Source organism: Mytilus edulis, chromosome 6, assembly GCF_963676685.1.
Source record: "Mytilus edulis chromosome 6, xbMytEdul2.2, whole genome shotgun sequence".
In the NCBI taxonomy this organism is placed as follows: Eukaryota; Metazoa; Mollusca; class Bivalvia; order Mytilida; family Mytilidae; genus Mytilus; species Mytilus edulis.
In genome coordinates, this window is record NC_092349.1 from 87,690,130 (window position 1) to 87,714,611 (window position 24,482).

Here is a 24,482-nt window from a genome sequence, read left to right on the forward strand (position 1 = left end):
TCGACAACAATATTTATCGACAGGTTGTAGGTAATCATATGGCTATTAATTGCGCCTCTTTAATAACACAAAAAAAACAAATAAATACTGAACCCCGAGGAAAATTCAAAACGGAATGTACCTAATCATATATCAAATGCAAAAAATACAAATTGGATGTTTAATTGTAACAAAACTAAGAAATATATGCTTTATCGTTGCAGCCAAATGTCCTGATTTGGTTTGCAATAAAACATGTAAATATGGGTTCAAAGTTCGTGCTGATGGATGTGAGAAATGTAAATGCAACAAAAAACGTGAGTCTGTACTAAAATCAAAGTGATGGGATGACACATCTTCATTTTTATGGAGATGTTGTTTACCAAGCACGAAAATTTAGAAACGATCGTGGTAAAGTTTATCGATCCGTTACAATGCTTGATAATTTAGCTTATTTATTAGTTGGTATTGGCTTTTAACTTGCTGTAAGCTACTGCGAGTACTCCCAGATCTGTACTTAGTGTCTTCATGCGATGTACAAGTTATTTCGTTCTTGTGTTTTACAGTTACACAACTATCCAATTGAGGGGAGGGTTGGGATCCCGCTAACATGTTTGACACCGACACATTATGTACGTATGTGTCTGTCCCAAGTCAGAAGTCTTTAATTCAGTGGTTGTTATTTGTTTCTGTGCTACATATTTGTTTTTCGTTCATTATTATGTACAAAAAATAGGTCGTTAGTTTTCTCGCTTGAATTGTTTTACATTTGTCATTTCGGGGACTGTTGGAGCTGACTATCAAGTGTGGGGTTTACTCATTGTTGAAAGCAGTATGGTGACCTATAGTTATTTTTTGTGTCATTTGGTCACTTGTGAAGAGTTTCCTTATTGGCAATCATACCACATCTTCTTTTTTTATAAGTAAAATTATATTGATATACACAGGCAAATTTCACTCACGTCAATTTCACATGAATTTCACCTCAAACGAGCTTATACATGAAACTCACGTGAAAACAGTTTTTATGGGTTTCATGTGAATCTCATGTGAAACTCATGTGAATTTCACATTAAAATCACGTATTATTTTTTTTCATTTGAAATTCACGTGAAATTTTAAAATAGAGTATTTCAAATAACATCTAAATTTTCAAATTTAGTTAAAATCATGAAAATATCATTTTTTTTTATTGTAAATTTCACGTGAAATTCATGTGAAAAATTTCACATAAGATTCATGTGAATCTCAATTCACATGAAATTCATATGAAAATTTTCACGTGAGTTTCATGTATAAGCTCGATTGAGGTGAATCTCACGTGAAATTCATGTGAGAAAATTTTGCCTGTATAGATATAGATAATTTCATATTGGTATATATATTCTTATCTAATTAGCTGACTTTCCTGTATACGTCTAGAAATATACATATTATATTAATCTCCAGTTTTCCTCATATCATTGTTAAAACATTTTGCTACCCACATCAGTGTGAATCGATATTGAAAACGCTGTTTAATCTGGACATCAGGGATGGACATTACTTAAAAAAAGAATATATAATACATTTTGTAAAATATAAATCAGAAAGAATGTTTGGTCTATATTGTTATTTATTATTTAATTTTCTGTAAACAGTAAATCCAAACCGATATAGAGCTTGATTTTATTGAATTTATCGCGAATTTCTGTGTGTCAGTTTGAGGAAAACTCGAGTGTGTGATATCGAATTATGTTTAAAGATTATCTGGTATTGTATTTAAAAAAGACAACTATTATAAAGAGGCGCATTTATAAAATAACTGCAACAATGAAAATAGTAAAAAATATGCCGAGGTGAGGCAAACTTTCTTTAAACGATAGACAATCTATTGATTCAATATTTGCTGTTTAAGAAAGTCTTAATAATTTACTACAATGTGTACATTAATGAAACCGATTTTGTCTATCAAAATAAAACAAGGCTTTGGTTTCTTAAAATAGATATAGGAAGATGTGGTGTGAGTGCCAATGAGACAACTCTCCATACAAATAACAATTTAAAAAGTAAACCATTATAGGTTAAAGTACGGCCTTCAACACGGAGCCTACTTTCCTCGACAATCTAAACAGCAGATTGACAAAATGGATATATCTAAAATATAGTAGCATTTCAACATACTCGGGAGTTATTGTTCCGAATCGACGTATACAAGCCTGTTATAAAAAGTTTTCCAGTTCCGTTGAGTTATGTTTTCGACTTCCTATCCTTTATTCAACTTTTTTTCATCGAATTCTTTTAAACTCTAAAAATCCTGTTTAATTCATATAAAATATTTCAATATGCGAGTTTGAATTAATGCGTTTACAACTCTGTCGCATTTTTCGCAATAATAAAAACCTCGCATTAATTTCTGAATTTACAGTATGTCACTACCAAAGTATTAATAATGAACTGATAATACCCTGACGGACTGATATTCTAATAGCAGCAGCATCGAACCAGTGCTGTAAAAATGATGAACACTTTTAATACATTTCTTGCATCTAAAGTGCTTTTTTGGATTTACCTTCTTCAGAATCTTGCATGCTTGACTAATTATTCTGCTTTAATATCAAATATGCTTACTATTACAGCTCACTGTCCCGATGCTATGTGTGAAATGTACTGTGAAAATGGGTTTCAAATTGGCGATGATGGCTGCGAGATATGTAAATGCAACCAGCCATGTAAGTCATACTATCAGCTAAATTATTTCCGATTCAAAATAAGTGTTTTTGTTTTTAAATTTAGTCACTAAAATTGAACAATAATTGACAAGATTCGCATGATAAAATGAAATGTAATATAATTTTCAAATTTTCAAATTGTTTCAATAATCGCTAGGATACTAAATTTGAATACAACGCAGTTCATCTGTCCACGCTCCGCTTACCAGAACTGAAAACGCTCCATTCTACTTTCTATTTAAACGACCTTTCGGGCTCTTCAGGTTTTTGTTAATCATACTAATCTTCAAATTTTTTAAGGCAGAGATGTCATTGGTTGATACAAAATGTACTAGGAACAGAAAGTAGGAAGAAATGTGGTAACTTACTTGTAAGCGTAGCTTGGACACATGATGTGTATTTAATAAAAATGGATGTTACTATATCAAATTCAGAAGTTATACTTTATTATTACAGCATATTGTTCCGATGCAATGTGTTATATGAACTGTGAACATGGGTTTGAAATTGGTGCTGATGGCTGCGAGATATGTAAATGCAACAAGCCACGTAAGTCTATACAATTAGCTTAAATATTTTATAAGATACATTAACAATGTAGATGCTAATGCAAGTACTTTAAATTCCGATGACTTTTCTATTCTACAAACAAATGTATCACCATAATCTTATTGAACAGTAATTTAATGAAATGATACCGACAGTTGTTGCATCCTATTAATTAATATGAATCTATATTAGCGTTGTATGAGCATAGAAAAACTAAAATTCAAGCAGTTCTCACGAATTGCTTTAGCCATAAATGATGAGAATTCTGAGCAGAAGAATGGATATTTATGTCAAAGCCAAAGTGCAATACAAACTCTCATAAATAAATTGGTCGCAACGGGTTCCAGGGAACCTTCTGTATCGCTAAATCTACATGCTACTGTCGGTAAAAACAAGATATGTTAACTGCCAGAAAGGAGACAAAGGTTTAGGATAACTGAAACGATTATATATGTTTTGATATTATAGCTCACTGTCCCGATGCGATGTGTTATATGAACTGTGAAAATGGATTCCAAATTGGTGCTGATGGATGCGAGATATGTAAATGCAACAAGCCTGGTAAGTCATATGCATACAGCCAATGCATCTCATACTGGTATTCAATTTAAGTGTTTTTGTATGTATAAATGAAGTGACTGAATTTAAACTTCAATTGACAAAAGAGGGGCGAAAGATACCAGAAGGGACAGTCAAAGTCATAGATCGAAAATGAACTGACAACGTCATAGTTAAAAGACTAAAGAAAAAGACTAACATACAAATGATAGTACACAAGACACAACATAGAAAACTTAAGACCTGGCAACGGAAACCCTACTAAAACTTTGGGTGATATCAGATGCTCCGGAAGACAAGATTTGCATGATGAAATGAAATACAATTTAATTTTCAAATTAACAAAATGTATCAATGATCAGGCATACGGTGCTACTCAATCGGATTAAACGCAGTCCATCTGCCATCGCTACGCTTACTACCAACTAAAACACCCTATTTTACTTTCTGGATAAACAACATTTCGGGGTCCATGTGTCCAAGCTTCGCGTACCAGAACTGAAAGCAGTTTATTTTAGTTTTTGTTTAAACGACCTTTTGGGATCCTTAAGTTTTTTTCTAATTATACACATCTTATAAAAAAGCTGTATCAAGGTATGCTCAAATTTTACAGCCCTCTGTTCCGATGTCACATGTTATATGTACTGTGAGAATGGGTTTAAAGTTGGTGCTGATGGCTGCGAGAAATGTGAATGCAACAAGCCATGTAAGTCATACAATTATATAAATTGTTTTTTATTCAACATAGTTTTTATACTCTTTTGTTTAGTAATCTCAAAACTATAAATTAGATATGCAAAATAATTAGCAACGTGTCTTTAAAAAATAAAAACAACACCATTAATGCGAAGTTGGATGTTACTCAGGAGTTATGCTTTATAATTGCAGCCCATTGTTCCGATGCGATGTGTTATATGAACTGTGAACATGGGTTTGAAATTGGTGCTGATGGCTGCGAGATATGTAAATGCAACAAGCCACGTAAGTCAATAAAAACAGCTTAAATATTTTATAAGATACATTTATTTGCTTTAAAAAGCATTTTAAATTCCGTTAAAAGTTTTTATCCTTCACACTTAACAGAAATTTCCTGATTTAAAAATATGGTACCGACAGTTGTTGCACCTAATAAATTGATATGTATCTATATAAAAGAGGGCGTAAGATACCAGAGGAACATCCAAACTCATAGATAAAAAACAAACTGACAACGCCATGGCTACAAAAAAATCAAACAGACAAATAATCGTATACAAAACACAACATAGAAAAATTAAAGATTAAACAACACCAACCCCACCAAAATCTGCGGGTGATCTCAAGTGCTCCGGAAGGGTAAAAAGATCATGTTTCACATGTTGAAGTCGTCGTGTTGCTTATGTTATAACTGACCCGGTAAATAGTCTTATTCGGTAGGTCACATTCGTGAAAATTGAACGGTATAGTAGTATCGACATTGTGAACACATCCGATATTATCTGTGAAACAGATATTCCAAAGGAGACAGTTTTAATTAATCAATTTTCACAACCTTAGTAACAACATATCAACTTCACCAACATATGGGATAGATATAGGAAGATGTGGTATGAGTGCCAATGAGATAACTCTCCATACAAGTCATACTTTATGACGGGGTCCATCTGTCCAAGCTTCGCGTACCAGAACTGAAAGCAATTTATTTTAGTTTCTATTTAAACGACCTTTTGGGATCCTCTAGGTTTTTTTCTAATTATACACACCTTATAAAAAAAGCTGTATCAAGGTATGCTTAAATTTTACAGCCCACTGTTCCGATGTCACATGTTATATGTACTGTGAGAATGGGTTTAAAGTTGGTGCTGATGGCTGCGAGAAATGTGAATGCAACAAGCCATGTAAGTCATACAATTATATAAATTGTTTTTTATTCAACATAGTTTTTATACTCTTTTGTTTAGTAATCTCAAAACTATAAATTAGATATGCAAAATAATTAGCAACGTGTCTTTAAAAAAAACAACACCATTAATGCGAAGTTGGATGTTACTCAGGAGTTATGCTTTATAATTGCAGCCCATTGTTCCGATGCGATGTGTTATATGAACTGTGAACATGGGTTTGAAATTGGTGCTGATGGCTGCGAGATATGTAAATGCAACAAGCCACGTAAGTCAATAAAAACAGCTTAAATATTTTATAAGATACATTTATTTGCTTTAAAAAGCATTTTAAATTCCGTTAAAAGTTTTTATCCTTCACACTTAACAGAAATTTCCTGATTTAAAAATATGGTACCGACAGTTGTTGCACCTAATAAATTGATATGTATCTATATAAAAGAGGGCGTAAGATACCAGAGGAACATCCAAACTCATAGATAAAAAACAAACTGACAACGCCATGGCTACAAAAAAATCAAACAGACAAATAATCGTATACAAAACACAACATAGAAAAATTAAAGATTAAACAACACCAACCCCACCAAAATCTGCGGGTGATCTCAAGTGCTCCGGAAGGGTAAAAAGATCATGTTTCACATGTTGAAGTCGTCGTGTTGCTTATGTTATAACTGACCCGGTAAATAGTCTTATTCGGTAGGTCACATTCGTGAAAATTGAACGGTATAGTAGTATCGACATTGTGAACACATCCGATATTATCTGTGAAACAGATATTCCAAAGGAGACAGTTTTAATTAATCAATTTTCACAACCTTAGTAACAACATATCAACTTCACCAACATATGGGATAGATATAGGAAGATGTGGTATGAGTGCCAATGAGATAACTCTCCATACAAGTCATACTTTATGACGGGGTCCATCTGTCCAAGCTTCGCGTACCAGAACTGAAAGCAATTTATTTTAGTTTCTATTTAAACGACCTTTTTGGATCCTCTAGGTTTTTTCTAATTATACACACCTTATAAAAAAAGCTGTATCAAGGTATGCTTAAATGTTACAGCCCACTGTTCCGATGTCACATGTTATATGTACTGTGAGAATGGGTTTAAAGTTGGTGCTGATGGCTGCGAGAAATGTGAATGCAACAAGCCATGTAAGTCATACAATAATATAAATTGTTTTTTATTCAACATAGTTTTTATACTCTTTTGTTTAGTAATCTCAAAACTATAAATTAGATATGCAAAATAATTAGCAACGTGTATTTAAAAAAAAAACACCATTTATGCGAAGTTGGATGTTTCTCAGGAGTTATGCTTTATAATTGCAGCCCATTGTTCCGATGCGATGTGTTATATGAACTGTGAACATGGGTTTGAAATTGGTGCTGATGGCTGCGAGATATGTAAATGCAACAAGCCACGTAAGTCAATACAAACAGCTTAAATATTTTATAAGATACATTTATTTGCTTTAAAAAGCATTTTAAATTCCGTTAAAAGTTTTTATCCTTCACACTAAACAGAAGTTTCCTTATTTAATAAAATGATACCGACAGTTGTTGCACCTAATAAATTGATATGTATCTATATAAAAGAGGGCGTAAGATACCAGAGGAACATCCAAACTCATAGATAAAAAACAAACTGACAACGCCATGGCTACAAAAAAAAATCAAACAGACAAATAATCGTATACAAAACACAATATAGAAAAACTAAAGATTAAACAACACCAACCCCACCAAAATCTACGGGTGATCTCAAGTGCTCCGGAAGGGTAAAGAGATCATGTTTCACATGTTGAACTCGTCGTGTTGCTTATGTTATAACTGACCCGGTAAATAGTCTTATTCGGTAGGTCACATTCGTGAAAATGGAACGGTATAGTAGTAACGACATTGTGAACACATCCAATATTATCTGTGAAACAGATATTCCAAAGGAGACAGTTTTAATTAATCAATTTTCATCACCTTAGTAACAACATATCAACTTCACCAACATATGGGATAGATATAGGAAGATGTGGTATGAGTGCCAATGAGATAACTCTCCATACAAGTCATACTTAATAAAAGTAAACCATTGTAGGTCAAGGTATTGTCTTCAACACGGAACCTTGGCTCACACTGAACAGTATGCTATAAAGGGCTCCACAAAAAATTACTAGTGTTAAATAGTTCAAATGTGAAACACAACGGTCTAATCTATATAAAAAAACAAGAACCGAGAAACACTTATGAACCGCATCTACAAACGACAACTACTGATCATCAGATGATTCCTGACTTAGGACAGATGCACATAATTGCAGCGGGTTTAAACGTTTTAATGGTACCAAACCTTCAGCCTTATTTGAAACAATCACAACCTAGAAAGACACATTATAACATATCAATTAGAATGACTTAACTCAATCACAAGACGTAGTAACACAAATAAACATGCGCTGAACTAAGAAATTTATCAATGATACACTGTAAATACAAGATTAATAGAAATATAGAGTTATTCAGTGTTCACGAGCTTGCAGCTCCTACTATTTTGTGTTAAGTATGATGACATAAAACTTCGCTTTTATTTGACATTATCGGCATGATAGATTGAAAATGATCTACATTATTTTACCAAACAACTGTCAAATATAGTTTCATCTCGGCTTCCTCTGATTGTTTTCCGAATGATCTTTATGCTTTCCCTTTTCTGTATTTTGTTATTACGTTTGACTCAATCCTACACTTCAACACAATATTTTCAAACTCGAGTTCTTATCTTTATCTAAAATACCCCTCAGATTCATGATCTATATATATATATATATATATATATATGCAAAAAAAGTTTCTTTTCAAGCAGTGTACAGAATTATATATTAGAAATTAAATACACAAAAAGAGTTTTAAAAGCAGCATTGTCTAGCGCTTTCATCCATCTTGGGACTTTTCAAGACTATGAACGTCGTTATGGGGAACACATTAGTATTATGACGTAACGTCATTGTTCGTAACATATTAGTAGTATGACGCGACGTTATTGTTCATGTAACTACTAAGCATTAAGCTTGGCGTCAAACACTTTTATGAATTTTCTCTCTAGTTCTTTACGGTATTCTTCTGTTGGTTCCGTACATTTGAAGAACGGGAAAATTTTGAATTTTCCTCCCGCACAAATGTCTAAATGTTCGCTCAACGGAATTTGTCTGTACTCGGGTTGCCGTATTTGCTGTTTATGGATCCTGACCCGTTCACACACACTATTTCCTGTTTGACCTATGTAATTTTCTTTACAGTTGACACATGTTATACAATAGAGTAAATTTTCTGATTTGCAAGTCATGTTTGCGTTTACTGTAAATTTCTTACCGTTTTTGAAATATTTCGTACTACCGATTTCTAAGTAATTATAATTGTCTCTGGAACATACTCCACAGTGTGAATCGCCACAAATTTGTACGGATGATATGTTTTCAACTATATCAAATCGCGCTTTTGTAAGTTGGCGTTTCAAATTTTTCGGTTGTCTTCTACTATAAATGATCGATTCTTCTTTTACCAAATTTTTCATAATTTCACTTTGATGTAAAATCGGAAAATTCGATTTTATAAACTTGAATTCATTTGGTAATGACGGATCATGAGTAGTCACAAACGGGAGGACATCATCATCGGTTGTCTGTTCCTTCGGTGTTCTAAGTTGACTTGTAGACATTTTATTTGTCCTCTCAATACTGTCATTTATAAGTTTTAATGGATATTTCTGTTGTAAGAGATACATCTAATCTTCTTTTGCGAAGAGTTTTATCCAATACAATTGAACATACTCGTCTTGCCATACAATATGGAATGTTTCTTTTTGTATGTGATGGGTGGCATGATTCAAAATTTAAATACTGGTGTGTATCTGTCTTCTTGTAATAAATATCCGTAATGATTTTAATGTTGGAGAGTTTAATCAAAATGTCTAGAAATGGGAGTTCCAAGTTACTACTTTCAATAGTGAATTTTATTGACGGATGCAATGAGTTAAGAATTTCATGGAATTTTTCTAAGTCGTCTGTTGATTTATTCCATAATATAAAACAATCGTCTAGAAATCTTTTCCACTGTTCATAAACATAAGTTTTGAATTCCTGTCAAAATATCTGGCCAACTCAGTATTGAGAGGACAAATAAAATGTCTACAAGTCAACTTAGAACACCGAAGGAACAGACAACCGATGATGATGTCCTCCCGTTTGTGACTACTCATGATCCGTCATTACCAAATGCCTTCAAGTTTATAAAATCGAATTTTCCGATTTTACATCAAAGTGAAATTATGAAAAATTTGGTAAAAGAAGAATCGATCATTTATAGTAGAAGACAACCGAAAAATTTGAAACGCCAACTTACAAAAGCGCGATTTGATATAGTTGAAAACATATCATCCGTACAAATTTGTGGCGATTCACGCTGTGGAGTATGTTCCAGAGATAATTATAATTACTTAGAAATCGGTAGTACGAAATATTTCAAAAACGGTAAGAAATTTACAGTAAACGCAAACATGACTTGCAAATCAGAAAATTTACTCTATTGTATAACATGTGTCAACTGTAAAGAAAATTACATAGGTCAAACAGGAAATAGTGTGTGTGAACGGGTCAGGATCCATAAACAGCAAATACGGCAACCCGAGTACAGACAAATTCCGTTGAGCGAACATTTAGACATTTGTGCGGGAGGAAAATTCAAAATTTTCCCGTTCTTCAAATGTGCGGAACCAACAGAAGAATACCGTAAAGAACTAGAGAGAAAATTCATAAAAGTGTTTGACGCCAAGCTTAATGCTTAGTAGTTACATGAACAATAACGTCGCGTCATACTACTAATATGTTACGAACAATGACGTTACGTCATAATACTAATGTGTTCCCCATAACGACGTTCATAGTATTGAAAAGTCCCAAGATGGATGAAAGCGCTAGACAATGCTGCTTTTAAAACTCTTTTTGTGTATTTAATTTTTAATATATAATTCTGTACACTGCTTGAAAAGAAACTTTTTTTGTATATATATATATATATATATACAATGTATATATATAGATCATGAATCTGAGGGGTATTTTAGATAAAGATAATAACTCGAGTTTGAAAATATTGTGTTGAAGTGTAGGATTGAGTCAAACCTAATAACAGAATACAGAAAAGGGAAAGCATAAAGATCATTCGGAAAACAATCAGAGGAAGCCCAGATGAAACTCGTCTAAACATCAACCCAACAATGTTAGATCTGTAAATTTGCGGTTCTTCCCTCGCCGGGATTCGAACCCATGCTACTGTGATATCGTGACACCAAATCGCCTGCACTGCAGCCGTCCCGCTAGACCCGCGACCACTTGGGCTCTCAAAAAAAGAGCTTTCGCTGGCCTTGTGTTACCTTTCCTCGTCAGTTTTAATCTAGCGGCGTACTACAGTACATGATACATGTATATAAGACATGAAGATGTTATTGTTACAGATCAGCTAAATTATCTATAGTAAAGGATCCTACAAATTAATGTAATATACAGTCATAGAAAATGATTATATTTATAAGTACGTCTGAGTCAGTGACAACTCTACAACAGATGTATCCATCGGATCACCATCAATGATGGTGATACATGGCTGTGTACACATTAATGCAAAAAATATAAATTGCTGTAGCATTGTAACAAAACTCTGAAACATATACTTTTTCATTTCAGCCCATTGTTCCGATGTGACTTGCAATTTATACTGTAAATATGGGTACAAAGTTGGTTCTGATGGATGTGAGAAATGTAAATGCAACAATCGACGTAAGTCTTTACTTAAGTTAGGTTGGTGGGAACTGCTTACTTTTGTGTAGTTCCTGATTGCCCTCTCAATATTCAGATGAGGTCGGCTTTGATTTTTATTTTTCTGCGTAGTGTTTTGTGGACTGTTGTTCGTTAGTCGTACAAATATATGCCCAACAGTAATATACAACGTTTAGAATTTTCGCATTTTGTTCAATGAATATTTCCATATATCTGTCCTTTGTTAGTCTTGTATGTTTTTTAAAAGTTGAGATCATTTATGTTTTCGGAGTTTATTGTGGCCGTCCTTTTTTGCTGCACTAGTATACGTTATTGTTAAAGGCCTGGTTGAAGCCAGCCTCCGGATGCGGGATATCCCGTTGTGTTGATGACATATTGGTGGCATTGAGCTGTTTTTTACTCTTTGGCATATTTGATTGGTTTGTAATCTCTGACACATTTTAAATTTAATGTAAATGCAGATTCTACCACTGTGTCGATTGCGGTATAATATTTCTCCACTCGAGATATTTAATTTTAAAATTTAAAAATAAAAATCGTCTTAGAAATAGACGATATATATCATGTTTTGTTGAGAAATATATCTAGATTTGAAAAAAAAACATTTTATCGATCATGTTGATTGCTTACTTTGGCTTTTTCGTCTGTTAATTATTTAAATTAAGTTATGGTCTATAAAAATATGAGTTTTTTTTTATCAAGGGTATGTATAGATAGACAGACAGAAAAAGATGCATACTGATCACAGCTTTAAAACAAATTAAAATGATACTGTTAATACTTTTGAATACTAGTATATTAATGGAACATAAGATATGTAAGAGGTGAAAGTAAATCAGAAAGAGCCTTTCAATTTATGTATAAATATGCATGGATGCAGTAGAATGTGTCCCCGTGCTTGTAGTGTATGCCCTTATATTTTTTAATCCCGCTGCAAATGTTTGCACCTGTCCTAAGTCAGGAATCTGATGTACAGTAGTTGTCGTATGCTACATGCACACACATTGATTTGCTATATATGATTGCCGTGAATCAAATATCAATTGTAATGGCTTAACTCAATCAAAAGACGTAGTAACACAAATGAACATACACTGAACGAATAAATTTGATCAATGATACAATGTAAAAACAAGGTTAATAAAAATATAGAGTTATTCAGTTTTCACGAGTTTTCAGCTCCTACTATTTTGTGTTAAGTATGATGACATAAAACTTCGTTTTTAACTGACATTATCTGCATGATAGCTTGATAATTATCTACATTATTTTACCAAACAACTATCAAATATAGTTTCATCTCGGCTTCCTCTGAGTGTTTTCCGTATGATCTTTATGCTTTCCTTTTTCTTTATTCTGTTTTGACTCAATACTACACTTCAACACAATCGTATCAAACTCGAGTTCTCATTTTTATTCAAAATGCCTCTCAGATTTACGATCTACATATATATAAATGTTTTTTTTAAACTTATATTTATCTTAACATCTGAATTACATGTCCTGTCATTGATAAAAAAAAAATTGCCAACAGTTATGTCACATTCATTGAAAAATAAAAGGGATTAAACAGACAAAAAGGAAAACCTTAAATGAAAAAGATAAACAATGACATGGAATTATAACAAAACCCAGAAATACATGGTCTAATATTACAGCCCATTGTTCCGATGTGATGTGTACTATGTACTGTGAAAACGGATTTAAAGTCGGTACTGATGGATGCGAGATATGCGAATGCAACCAGCCATGTAAGTCTTTATGATAAGCTTAATTATTCACATTCAACATAAATATTTTGTGGATTGTTCAATACAGTGAACTTTAACCTATCGTTACGTGAAGAGTTGATCTCTATAAAATGAACTGTTATTATTGTTTCAAATGAAAAAGCTGTTTTACTTATTATTATTTTACTATATCAATATCAGGCGTTATGTTTTAATGTTGCAGCCCATTGTTCCGATGCGATGTGCTACATGAACTGTGAAAATGGGTTTAAAATTGGTGCTGATGGGTGCGAGATATGTCAATGCAAAAAACCATGTAAGTCATACCAACAGCCAAATCATTTCATATTCAATAGAAGTGTTTGTATTTTTTAAAACAGTAACTGAGTTTGAACTTCAATTGACAAACTTAAATGAAATGTTCAGTAATTTTCAAATGAAAAAATTGTATCAATAACCATGGTGTTACTAAATATGTTTACAACATAGTCCAGCTGTCCAAGCTTCGCTTACTAGAACCGAACACGTACCATTCTACATTCTGTTTAAATGACTTTCGGGATCTTAAGACTTTTTGTTAATGATGCACACCTTCGAAAATTTGAAGGCAAAGATATCATTGGTTTGTATCAAATTTATCAGAACAGAAAGAGGAAAGAGTGTCGTCAGATCCTTGCAAGCGAAGCATGGAAACATGATCTGTATTTAAAAAAGTTAATACATCAAATTCAGAAGTAATATTTTATAACTACAGCCCATTGTTCCGATACCATGTGTTCTATTAACTGTGAACATTGGTTTGAAATTGGTGCTGATGGCTGCGAGATATGTAAATGCACAAGCCACGTAAGTCTATGCAATCAGTTTAAATATTGCATAAGATGAATTTATATGCTTTTAAAGTACTTTACATCGGTTGACATTTACGACATTCTTATCCTACATACAAATGTATCCACATTATCTTATTTAACAGTATTATCATTTACTGAAATAGTACCGTCACTTGTTGCACCTACTAAACTGAAATGTATCTGTATGAGCAATGTATGAGCATGGAAAAACGAAAATCAAAGCAGTACTAACGAATTGCTTTAGCCACAAAACATGAGAATTCAGAGCAGAACAAAAATATATATCATGTTCCATGCCAACAGTACACTTGTAAAGATGCAGCATAAACTGTTAAAAATAGGCTATTTGCAAAGGTTTAATGACATCTTCTGTGTCACTCACAGCTGCATGCTGCTGTCAAAGCCAAAGTGCAATATAAACTCTCATAAATAATTGGTCGAAACGGGTTCCAGGGAACCTTCTGTATCGCTAAATCTTCATGCTGCTGTCGGTAAAAACAAGATATGTTAACTGCCAGAAATGCGACAAAGGTTTAGGTTAACTGAAACGATTATATATATTTTAATATTACAGCTCACTGTTCCGATGCGATGTGTTATATGAACTGTGAAAATGGATTCCAAATTGGTGCTGATGGATGCGAGATATGTAAATGCAACAAGCCTGGTAAGTCATATGCATACAGCCAATTCATCCCATACTGGTATTCAATATATAAGTATTTTTGTCTGTATAAATGAAGTGACTGAATTTAATCTTCAATTGACAAAAGAGGGACGAAAGATACCAAAAGGGACAGTCAAACTCATAGATCGAAAATAAACTGTCAACGCCATAGTTAAAAGACTAAAGAAAAAGACTAACATACAAATGATAGTACACAAGACAAAACATAGAAAACTAAAGACCTGGTAACGCGAACCCTACTCAAACTTTGGGTGATATCAGACGCTCCGAAAGACAAGATTTGCATGATGAAATGAAATACAATTTAATTTTCAAATTAAAAAAAATGTATCAATGATCACGCATACGGTGCTACTCAATTGGATGTAAACGCTGTCCATCTGTCATCGCTACGCTTACTACCAATGAAAACGCCCTATTTGACTTTCTGGTTAAACAACATTTCGGGGTCCATCTGTCCAAGCTTCGCGTACCAGAACTGAAAGCAATTTATTCTAGTTTCTGTTTAAACGACCTTTTGGGATCCTCAAGTTTTTTTTGTAATTCTACACACCTTATAAAAAAGCTGTATCAAGGTATGCTTAAATTTTACAGCCCACTGTTCCGATGTTACATGTTATATGTACTGTGAGAATGGGTTTAAAGTTGGTGCTGATGGCTGCGAGAAATGTGAATGCAACAAGCCATGTAAGTCATACAATTATATAAATTGTTTTTTATTCAACATAGTTTTTATACTCTTTTGTTTAGTAATCTCAAAGCTACAAATGAAATATGCAAAATAATTAGCAACGTGTCTTTAAAAAATAAAAACAACACCATTAATGCGAAGTTGGATGTTACTCAGGAGTTCTGCTTTATAATTGCAGCCCATTGTTCCGATGCGATGTGTTATATGAACTGTGAACATGGGTTTGAAATTGGTGCTGATGGCTGCGAGATATGTAAATGCAACAAGCCACGTAAGTCAATACAACCAGCTTGATTATTTTTTATGATATATAAGTGTTTTGTTCTTTGTTAAGTCATCTCAAACTTTGATTTTATTGACATCATATGATGACGTTTTCGACCTAATCTAACAATAATTCAACTGTCAAATACCATTCAATCGCGGCTTCTACTAAGTGTATTTCGACTAAACTATGTTTCATATTCACTAATTTTACGACCAAGGATTAATAACTGATCAATGTTTGTATAAAAGCATCTTAAACTAATATAGTGTTTTACCTCTTAGGATGTTATTGACAAAAAGACTGTTATAAATCGTCCTGTCAGTACCGTTAATTTAAATGTTTTTGAATCTTCTTATTACAATTAAACACAATCTGATCAATCTGTCTCAGACTCAAGTTTTCTTCTTTACATGTTAATTAATTGGTTCCGACCATAAGAGTTAATGATCCCTTAACAAAAAGGTATATGTTTAATGCAAAAAGTATAAATTGCTGTAGCATTGTAACAAAACTCTGAAACATATACTTTTTCATTTCAGCCCATTGTTCCGATGTGACTTGCAATTTATACTGTAAATATGGGTACAAAGTTGGTTCTGATGGATGTGAGAAATGTAAATGCAACAAGCGACGTAAGTCTTTACTAAAATTAGGTTGGTGGGAACTGCTTACTTTATTGTAGTTCCTGATTGCCCTCTCAATATTCAGATGAGGTCGGCTTTGATTTTTATTTTTCTGTGTAGTGTTTTGTGGACTGTTGTTCGTTAGTCGTACAAATATATGCCCAACAGTAATATAGAACGTTTAGAATTTTCTCATTTTGTTCAATGAATATTTCCATATATCTGTCCTTTGTTAGTCTTTTATGTTTTTTAAAAGTTGAGATCATTTATGTTTTTGGAGTTTATTGTGGCCTTCATTTTTTGCTGCACTAGTATACGTTATTGTAAAAGGCCTGGTTGAAGCCAGCCTCCGGATGCGGGATTATCCCATTGTGTTGATGACATATTGGTGGCATTGAGCTGTTGTTTACTCTTTGGCATGTTTGATTGGTTTGTAATCTCTGACACGTTTTAAATTTAATGTAAATGCTGATTCTACCACTGTGTCGATTGTGGTATAATATTTCTCAAATCGAGATATTTAATTTTCAAATTTAAAAATAAAAATCGTCTTAGAAATAGACGATATATATCATGTTTTGTTGAGAAAGATATCGGGATTTGAAAAAACAATCAATCGATCATGTAGATTGCTTACTTTGGCTTTTTCGTTTGTTAATTATTTAAATTAAGTGATGGTTTATAAAAATATGAGTTTTTTTTTTATCAAGGGTATTTATAGATAGACAGGCAGAAAAAGTGCATACTGATCACAGCTTTAAAACAAATTAAAATGATACTGTTAATATTTTTGAATACTTGTATATTATTATATATTATAATTATATATTAATGGAACATAAGATATGTTAGAGGTGAAAGTAAATCAGAAAGAGCCTTTCAATTTATGTATAAATATGCATGGATGCAGTAGAATGTGTCCCCGTGCTTGTAGTGTATGCCCTTATATTTTTTAATCCCGCTGCAAATGTTTGCACCTGTCCTAAGTCAGGAATCTGATGTACAGTAGTTGTCGTATGCTACATGCACACACATTGATTTGCTATATATGATTGCCGTGAATCAAATAGTTTATTCGTACATTTTCGCGAAATTGTTTTTGCCATGTGTTTTTCCTGTATCCATTGGTTACCTTCTATTGCTAATCAACGTATTTTTATGCCCCACCTACGATAGAAGAGGGGCATTATGTTTTCTGGTCTGTGCCTCCGTTCGTCTGTGCGTCCGTCTGTGCGTCCGGCCGTCCGTCCGTCCGTTCAGGTTAAAGTTTTTGGTCAAGGTAGTTTTTGATGAAGCTGAAGTCCAATCAACTTGAAACTAAGTACACTTGTTGCTTATGATATGATCTTTCTAATTTTAAAGCCAAATTAGACTTTTGACCCCAAATTCACGGTCCACTGAACATAGAAAATGAAAGTGGGAGTTTCAGGTTAAAGTGTTTGGTCGAGGTGGTTTTTGATGAAGCTGAAGTCCAATCAACTTGAAACTTAGTACACTTGTTGCTTATGATATGATCTTTTGAATTTTAAAGCCAAATTAGTCTTTTGACCCCAATTTCACAGTCCACTGAACATAATAAATGAAAGTGGGAGTTTCAGGTTAAAGTTTTTGGTCAAGGTAGTTTTTGATGAAGTTGAAGTCCAATCAACTTGAAACTTAGTACACATGTTCCATATGATATGATCTTTATAATTTTAATGCCAAATTAGATTTTTTACCCAATGTCACGGTCCATTGAACATGAAAAATGATAGTGCGAGTGGGGCATCCGTGTACTTTGGACACATTCTTGTTTTTTTTATATTTTGATGATATCTTCTCAACTCTAACCTTATGTTTCAGCTCGAGTTGTCTAATGCTCAAGACGAAGATAAACAAGATGTACAGCAACTGCCAACGTATACTTTTACAAATAAATCTTGATTCCTACTTGTATGACTTTTGTATCTCTTTCCATGGTCCATCATTCCTGTACACTTCATTGTATGACCCACACACACACACACACACACCTCTTGCGATAATTCATTATATTCATTGCAAATTTCATTTTTAAATATAACATCACACGAACATTTATATATCAAAGAGACAAAATGAAACAGCTTGAGATAGGATGCAAAACAATGGTTTTCTTATCTCAATGAAATCTCCTTTCTAGAAAACTCTATGAGATTTATCATTATAACATGATGCAATCGTTTACATATTGAAGCCTATGAGAATGCATACATTGTTCAAATATTCACAAAGGACACGCGTTAGATAGACAGAATTATAGTGTTGCATATTCACTGGCTTCATGACAAATTTTGTCGTTTTGAAAAAGATAGATCTTATATATCTCTTTGGAGCAAATCATTTATACAAATCACAGTCCCTTTGTCACAAATGAATCAACATCCACAATAATTAAAAAGTATTTTGTTAAATAAACTATGAAATATACAAAAATTCAGGCGGACAAATCAGTTTTTTTTTAGATGTGCTAGTTGTTATTTAACCTGCCCTTCCGGAGCACCTGAGATCATCCCCAGTTTTTGGTGGGGTTCGTGTTGCTTATTCTTTAGTTTTATATGTTGTGTCATGTGTACTATTGTTTGTCTGTTTGTCTTCTTTTATTTTTAGCCATGGCGTTGTCAGTTTTTTTCGATTTATGAGTTTGACTGTCCCTCTGGTATCTTTCGTCCCTCCTTTAACAATTTATATTCCACAACATGACTTTACGTCAGCTCAAACAATTGGAAATCGAAAGCAAGCTTGAACTTTGTCGACTATCATGATGCATTGCATGAGTTTTCTATTATTTTCTCTACATTTAGTCCTTGAAAAAAAAGATTTATAATAAACAAGTTTACAAAAGGTTTTACAAAATTGGAAATGTCAACTTAACTGTCAAAATATAAGTCCGATACTTTGTCTTTTCTTTTCTCGGAATCCTTCTCGTAACTTTACGGAATTCCAAACAAAATATTACGTGTAATAAGTCACAATCTAGTATGATGTTGTTCGTAAATAAACGTTTCAATCCAACTGAGAGCACTTCTGTGAATATTAATGTCAAATTCGAAAGTTAGATTTTAGTGTTTGTATATAATTATGTAGGTGTCACGGATATCTATGGAAGGGAAACTCGCAGAAAAGTATTGTACGTAAACTTCTAGAATATGTAGATTCTGGAATCATTATGTAATACAAATAGAAAGTCCTTATCATTCCATCAGTATCATTGATTGTTCCAGTGATTTATAAACTGCACAGTTAAACTATAACTGTGTAAACAACTATCAATACAACTAAATACTAGTAAACATGATGAAACACACAATATCAAAACAATGTGCATTAGTCACTGTGACACATCCGACTTAAAAGCCAAGGTTTATCATTTTACAATTACTTATCACGTCAGTGCTAATTAAATAGTATTAAATTACCTATTCGGGAATATATCTGTTTTGCCGAATTTGTATTTGCATTACTATACGACATGTTTCGGTTTTAATATATTCAAGTATTTAATTATCAGTTTCTTTTGTGGGTTCTGTTGGATATACTGTTATGTCTTATGGTTATAGTTCGAATTCAGAACTTGCGGTACATATCATATATGATTTATGTGTCAGTTAAGTCGAGTGTAACAAGTATTGTGATAGTCCATGGAAAACAAATAATTATGACGTCGTCCAGCATTATTTTCAAACAGCCTTTCATAATCATAATAATTGGTTTGACTAGTAATGTTAAAATATTGGTGAATCTTATGATCTCGTTTCTTTTACGAATTTCAAGTTAATATATATGTCACTAAAATACGTCACTGGTTGTGGTGTCCTTTTGGTGTCATTTTGACGATGTTCATTGTTGTTTTTTCTCAATCGATTTATAAATTTCGAACAGTGGTATTCTGCTGTTGCCATTATTTATTCTGCAGTTTACGTGTTGGTATGTACTTTTGAATTATTCATTTTATTTATTTGTGTGTTTTACTAGTCTAAGCGTTCAAACGTTTACAAGCTGTATTCCTGTCACGTAGTTTTGTCTTTTTAGCAATATTTTGTAACATTGTCGTATAAACGGGACGTTTGGCTCGTTATAAAATCAGGTTCAATCAACCTTTTTTCTTAAATTGTCCTGTACCTAGAATATGACAATTTTATCAACAAGTCCGTTTCTATGTATGTTGGCGTTTTTGTTACACTTTGTTGTTCTGTTGTTCCGTTTTTTCCTCTTATAGTTGATGTATTTCCCTCGGTTTTAGTTTGTAACTAGGAGTTGTTTTCTCTTATTCAATTGATGGCTTTTGAACAACGGTATTCTATTGTTACCTTTATAATATATCGAAATACATAAGAGATGAGATTTTAACATATATTCAAGTAAGATAAGTTTGATACCAACTGTTGTAAAACGCGAACATTGCCTTATGTATAATATCAATTTTTCATATATACCCATTACTAGATATATTTGTGCATGTTGTATGCATAACTAGACACGTTGTCTAAATGGTTTAAAGCTATTTCAGAAACTACGATGTACTATGAACTCCAGGGTTTCTAACCCATTCAAGAACTCATAGGTTGTTGATGCTTTGTCCTCTTTACATGACCTAAAATATGTCGTTGATAAAGCTCTAATGATATTGTCTTCATATGTAAAAAAAAAAAAACTTTACTTGAAATGTCTCACAAAAGAACTTAGAATAAACAGCAAAACTGTTAAAAAAATTATACATATTCTTTAACGTCATTAATAAAGAATAATATTTTACAAAATCACAAATCTGTCTGACGTTCATTTAGTCTTTACATCAAAGAACTCGTAGTAAATCTACCCTCAGTATACATAATATTCTGGATAGTAAAACTTCAGAAAACACCTTATAAAGACCGAAACATAACCGGATCATCAAGATCTTCAACTAAACATCTTTACACAGAAAAAGATGGCCTTCAAAAATATACCAGTGGTGTCATAATAATGAAAATAATATAAATAATACAGAAAATAATGATAAAAATGATAATAAGAATAAAATTTAAAACAAATATATTCAGAATCAAGTAAAAGCAAAAACAATAAAAATCATACTACAAATACAAAACAATTGCGTGTAATGGTAATAATCATTTTAAAAATAAATAAACTAGTAAAATGAGAATATACAATATATTATACTATTTCCACATATTATTTGCAACAGAACTTATTAGATATTTTCAAAAGAATGACGTATTAGAATTTCTTAACATAGAATATCAAAACTAAGCCACTTAAAAGAGGGACGAAAGATACCAGAAGGATATTCAAACTCATAGATTAAAAATAAACTGACAACGCCATGGCTAAAGATAAAAAGACAAACAGACAAACAATAGTTCATATGACACAACATAGAAAACTAAAGACTAAGCAACACGAACCCCACTAAAAACTTGCGGGCGATCACAGGTGCTCCGGAAGGGTAAGCAGATCCTGCTCCACATATGGCACCCTTCGTGTTCTTATGTTATTACAATTCCGGTGAATAGTCTAATTCGGTAGGTCATATTCGTGAAAAGGGACGGGTATGGTAGTTACTACATAAGGAACATATCCGATATCATCTGTGAAACCGTTATTTCATAACGGTCAACCAACTCGTGATGTCGTCCGCAAAATTTACGAAGCGATGATTTCAACTTATATTGCTACATAGAAATGGAAAGTACACATTTGGGAAGCTGACATCATCTCTTTTGTCGTACAGTTTTGTTTTCAACCGACCCTCGGTGTCAATTTCTAGATGTAAGTCAAGATATGAGACAGACTTAATGTATCTATAGTATCCTTTATCTCTAGTTCGATGGGATAGATTCGTTCAACATAGTCACCAAAGTTTGTATTATTTCACGAGAGAACATCATCTATATAGCGGAAAAAAAGTTAAAGGATATTGCTAACTTCTTATCTTTCTTCCTAAAAAGTTCCTGTATAAAGTCAGCCTCATAATAATAAAGAAACAAGTTGACAAGAAGAGGGGCAAAATTCGTTCCCATTTGAATTCCGACAAGCTGTTAAAAAACACGTCCTCCAAACGTAACAAATATATTGTAAAAGAGGGACGAAAGATACCAAAGGGACAGTCAAACTCATAAATCTAAAACAAACTGAAAACGCCATGGCTAAAAATGAAAAAGACAAACAGAAAAACAATAGTACACATGACACAACATAGAAAGCTAAAGAATAAACAACACGAACCCCACCAAAAACTATGGTGATGTAAATTAAGAAATCAAGCATCTTGATAATGTCAGTTTCAGAGAATTTGTTTTTAATCAGAGTGATTCTTTTTCAAATTAGGATTTATTCCTCCCCAAGACAAGACATTTGTTTCGACGTTCGCCATTCTTTTTAATGAAACAAAGTAATACCAACTCTTTATATTTGTCTTTTAGTTTGGAATGGGATATACTTGTGTAAAGTGTAGAAAAGTCAAATGTTGTAATACTATTGCAAGATGAGAGAGTCTTAGATTGTATGTACTCTTAAAGATCTTTGGAATTTTTTAGTCTCCACATCTGATTCACGCCACCTCTAGAATAGGCAGTTTCACAATAACTTTGGAGCCCGCTTCGATTGCTAATAAAATAGATGTTAATAATTTAGAAAGAGGTTTCGTGGAGCACTTGGCAGACCCAGCAATATACCGTTGGTTGTAAGGACACTTATGTAGTTTAGGTATCCAATACGGTGATAGAAGATCAAGTTCGTCATCTTTGTTTGCATTAAATCATTGAATATGATAAAAAGTCTGTGAATAATAATATATGAAAAAGGTGACCTTGTATGATTTCCAATGAGAGAACTATCCAAATTATGCAATTATATGAAACAGTATTTGTAGCACTATTAAACTCAATGGGTAATTTAGAAAGAATTTTGTTTACGATAGGTACTTAATTTTAGAAAGCCCAAAGCCAAAAATCATATTATTCTAAATAGTGACCATTACTTTTGGTCCCATACACTTAACGGTAGGTTAATTAAAGCAAACCTTTTATGTGTTACATATTTGTTTGTCGTTAATTTTTTTTACATAAATAAGGCCGTTAGTTTTCTCGTTTGAATTGTTTTACATTGTCTTATCTGGGCCTATTATAGCTGACTATGCGGTATGGGCTTTGCTCATTGTTGAAGGCCGTATGGTGTCCTATAGTTGTTAATGTCTGTGTCATTTTGGTCTTTTGTGGATAGTTGTCTCATTGGCAATCATACCACATCTTCTTTTTTATACTATTTATTAAAGTTAAATTGCCACAACACGATGACCACCTGTGACCCAAAATGTGGCACTATTAAACTCAATGGCTAGGAGGAACTGTTTTATTCAGTGTCTTATTACAATCTGAACTATCTTTTAAAGAACAGTTCTTTTTTATAGAACTACGAACGTGATTTTAGTTTAGAAAGAATTTTGTTTATGATAGGTACTTTATTTTACAAAGCACAAAGCTACAAATCAAATTATTCTAAATAGTGACCATTACTTTTGGTCCCATATACTTAATGTTAGGTTAATTAAAGCAATAAAATTGAGAATGGAAATGGGGAATGTGCCAAAGAGACAACAACCCGACCATAGAAAAAAACAACAGCAGAAGGTCACCAACAGGTCTTCAATGTAGCGAGAAATTCCCGCACCCGGAGCCGTCCTTCAGCTGCCCCCTAAACAAATATATACTAGTTCAGTGATAATGAACGCCATACTAATTTCCAAATTGTACACAAGAAACTAAAATTAAAATAATACAAGACTAACAAAGGCCAGAGGCTCCTGACTTGGGAGAGGCGCAAAAAAGCGGCGGGGTTAAACATGTTTGTAAGATCTCAACCCTCCCCCTATACCTCTAGCCAATTTAGAAAAGTAAACCTATTAAAGTTAAATTAACTGGTCACAACACGATGACCACCTGTGACCCAAAATGTGGCACTATTTAACTCAATGGCTAGGAGGAACTGTTTTATTCAGTGTCTAATTACAATCTGGACTGTCTTTTAAGGAACAGTTCTTTTTATGTAACTACGAACGTGACTTTAATTTAGAAAGAAATTCGTTTATGATAGGTA

At 32.9% G+C, this 24,482-nt stretch overlaps 1 protein-coding gene across 3 annotated transcripts; it reads left to right on the top strand.

Moving 5' to 3' along the window:
* The first annotated feature begins 121 nt into the window (after positions 1-121).
* Positions 122-18,275, top strand: LOC139528799 (cysteine-rich motor neuron 1 protein-like). Of its 3 annotated transcripts, XM_071325003.1 has the most exons (18): positions 122-296; positions 2,598-2,690; positions 3,147-3,239; positions 3,708-3,800; positions 4,411-4,503; positions 4,686-4,778; positions 5,582-5,674; positions 5,853-5,945; positions 6,748-6,840; positions 7,018-7,110; positions 11,421-11,513; positions 13,172-13,264; positions 13,467-13,559; positions 14,672-14,764; positions 15,380-15,472; positions 15,655-15,747; positions 16,284-16,376; positions 18,210-18,275. In XM_071325003.1, the coding sequence occupies exons 1-18, from the start codon at positions 137-139 to the stop codon at positions 18,221-18,223; spliced, it is 1,662 nt and encodes a 553-aa protein (XP_071181104.1). In that variant the 5' UTR covers positions 122-136; the 3' UTR covers positions 18,224-18,275. The 3 variants fall into 3 exon arrangements, with proteins under 3 accessions (XP_071181104.1, XP_071181105.1, XP_071181106.1); XM_071325004.1 differs by lacking the exon at positions 13,467-13,559; XM_071325005.1 differs by lacking the exons at positions 4,411-4,503; positions 4,686-4,778.
* The last annotated feature ends 6,207 nt before the right edge of the window (positions 18,276-24,482 follow it).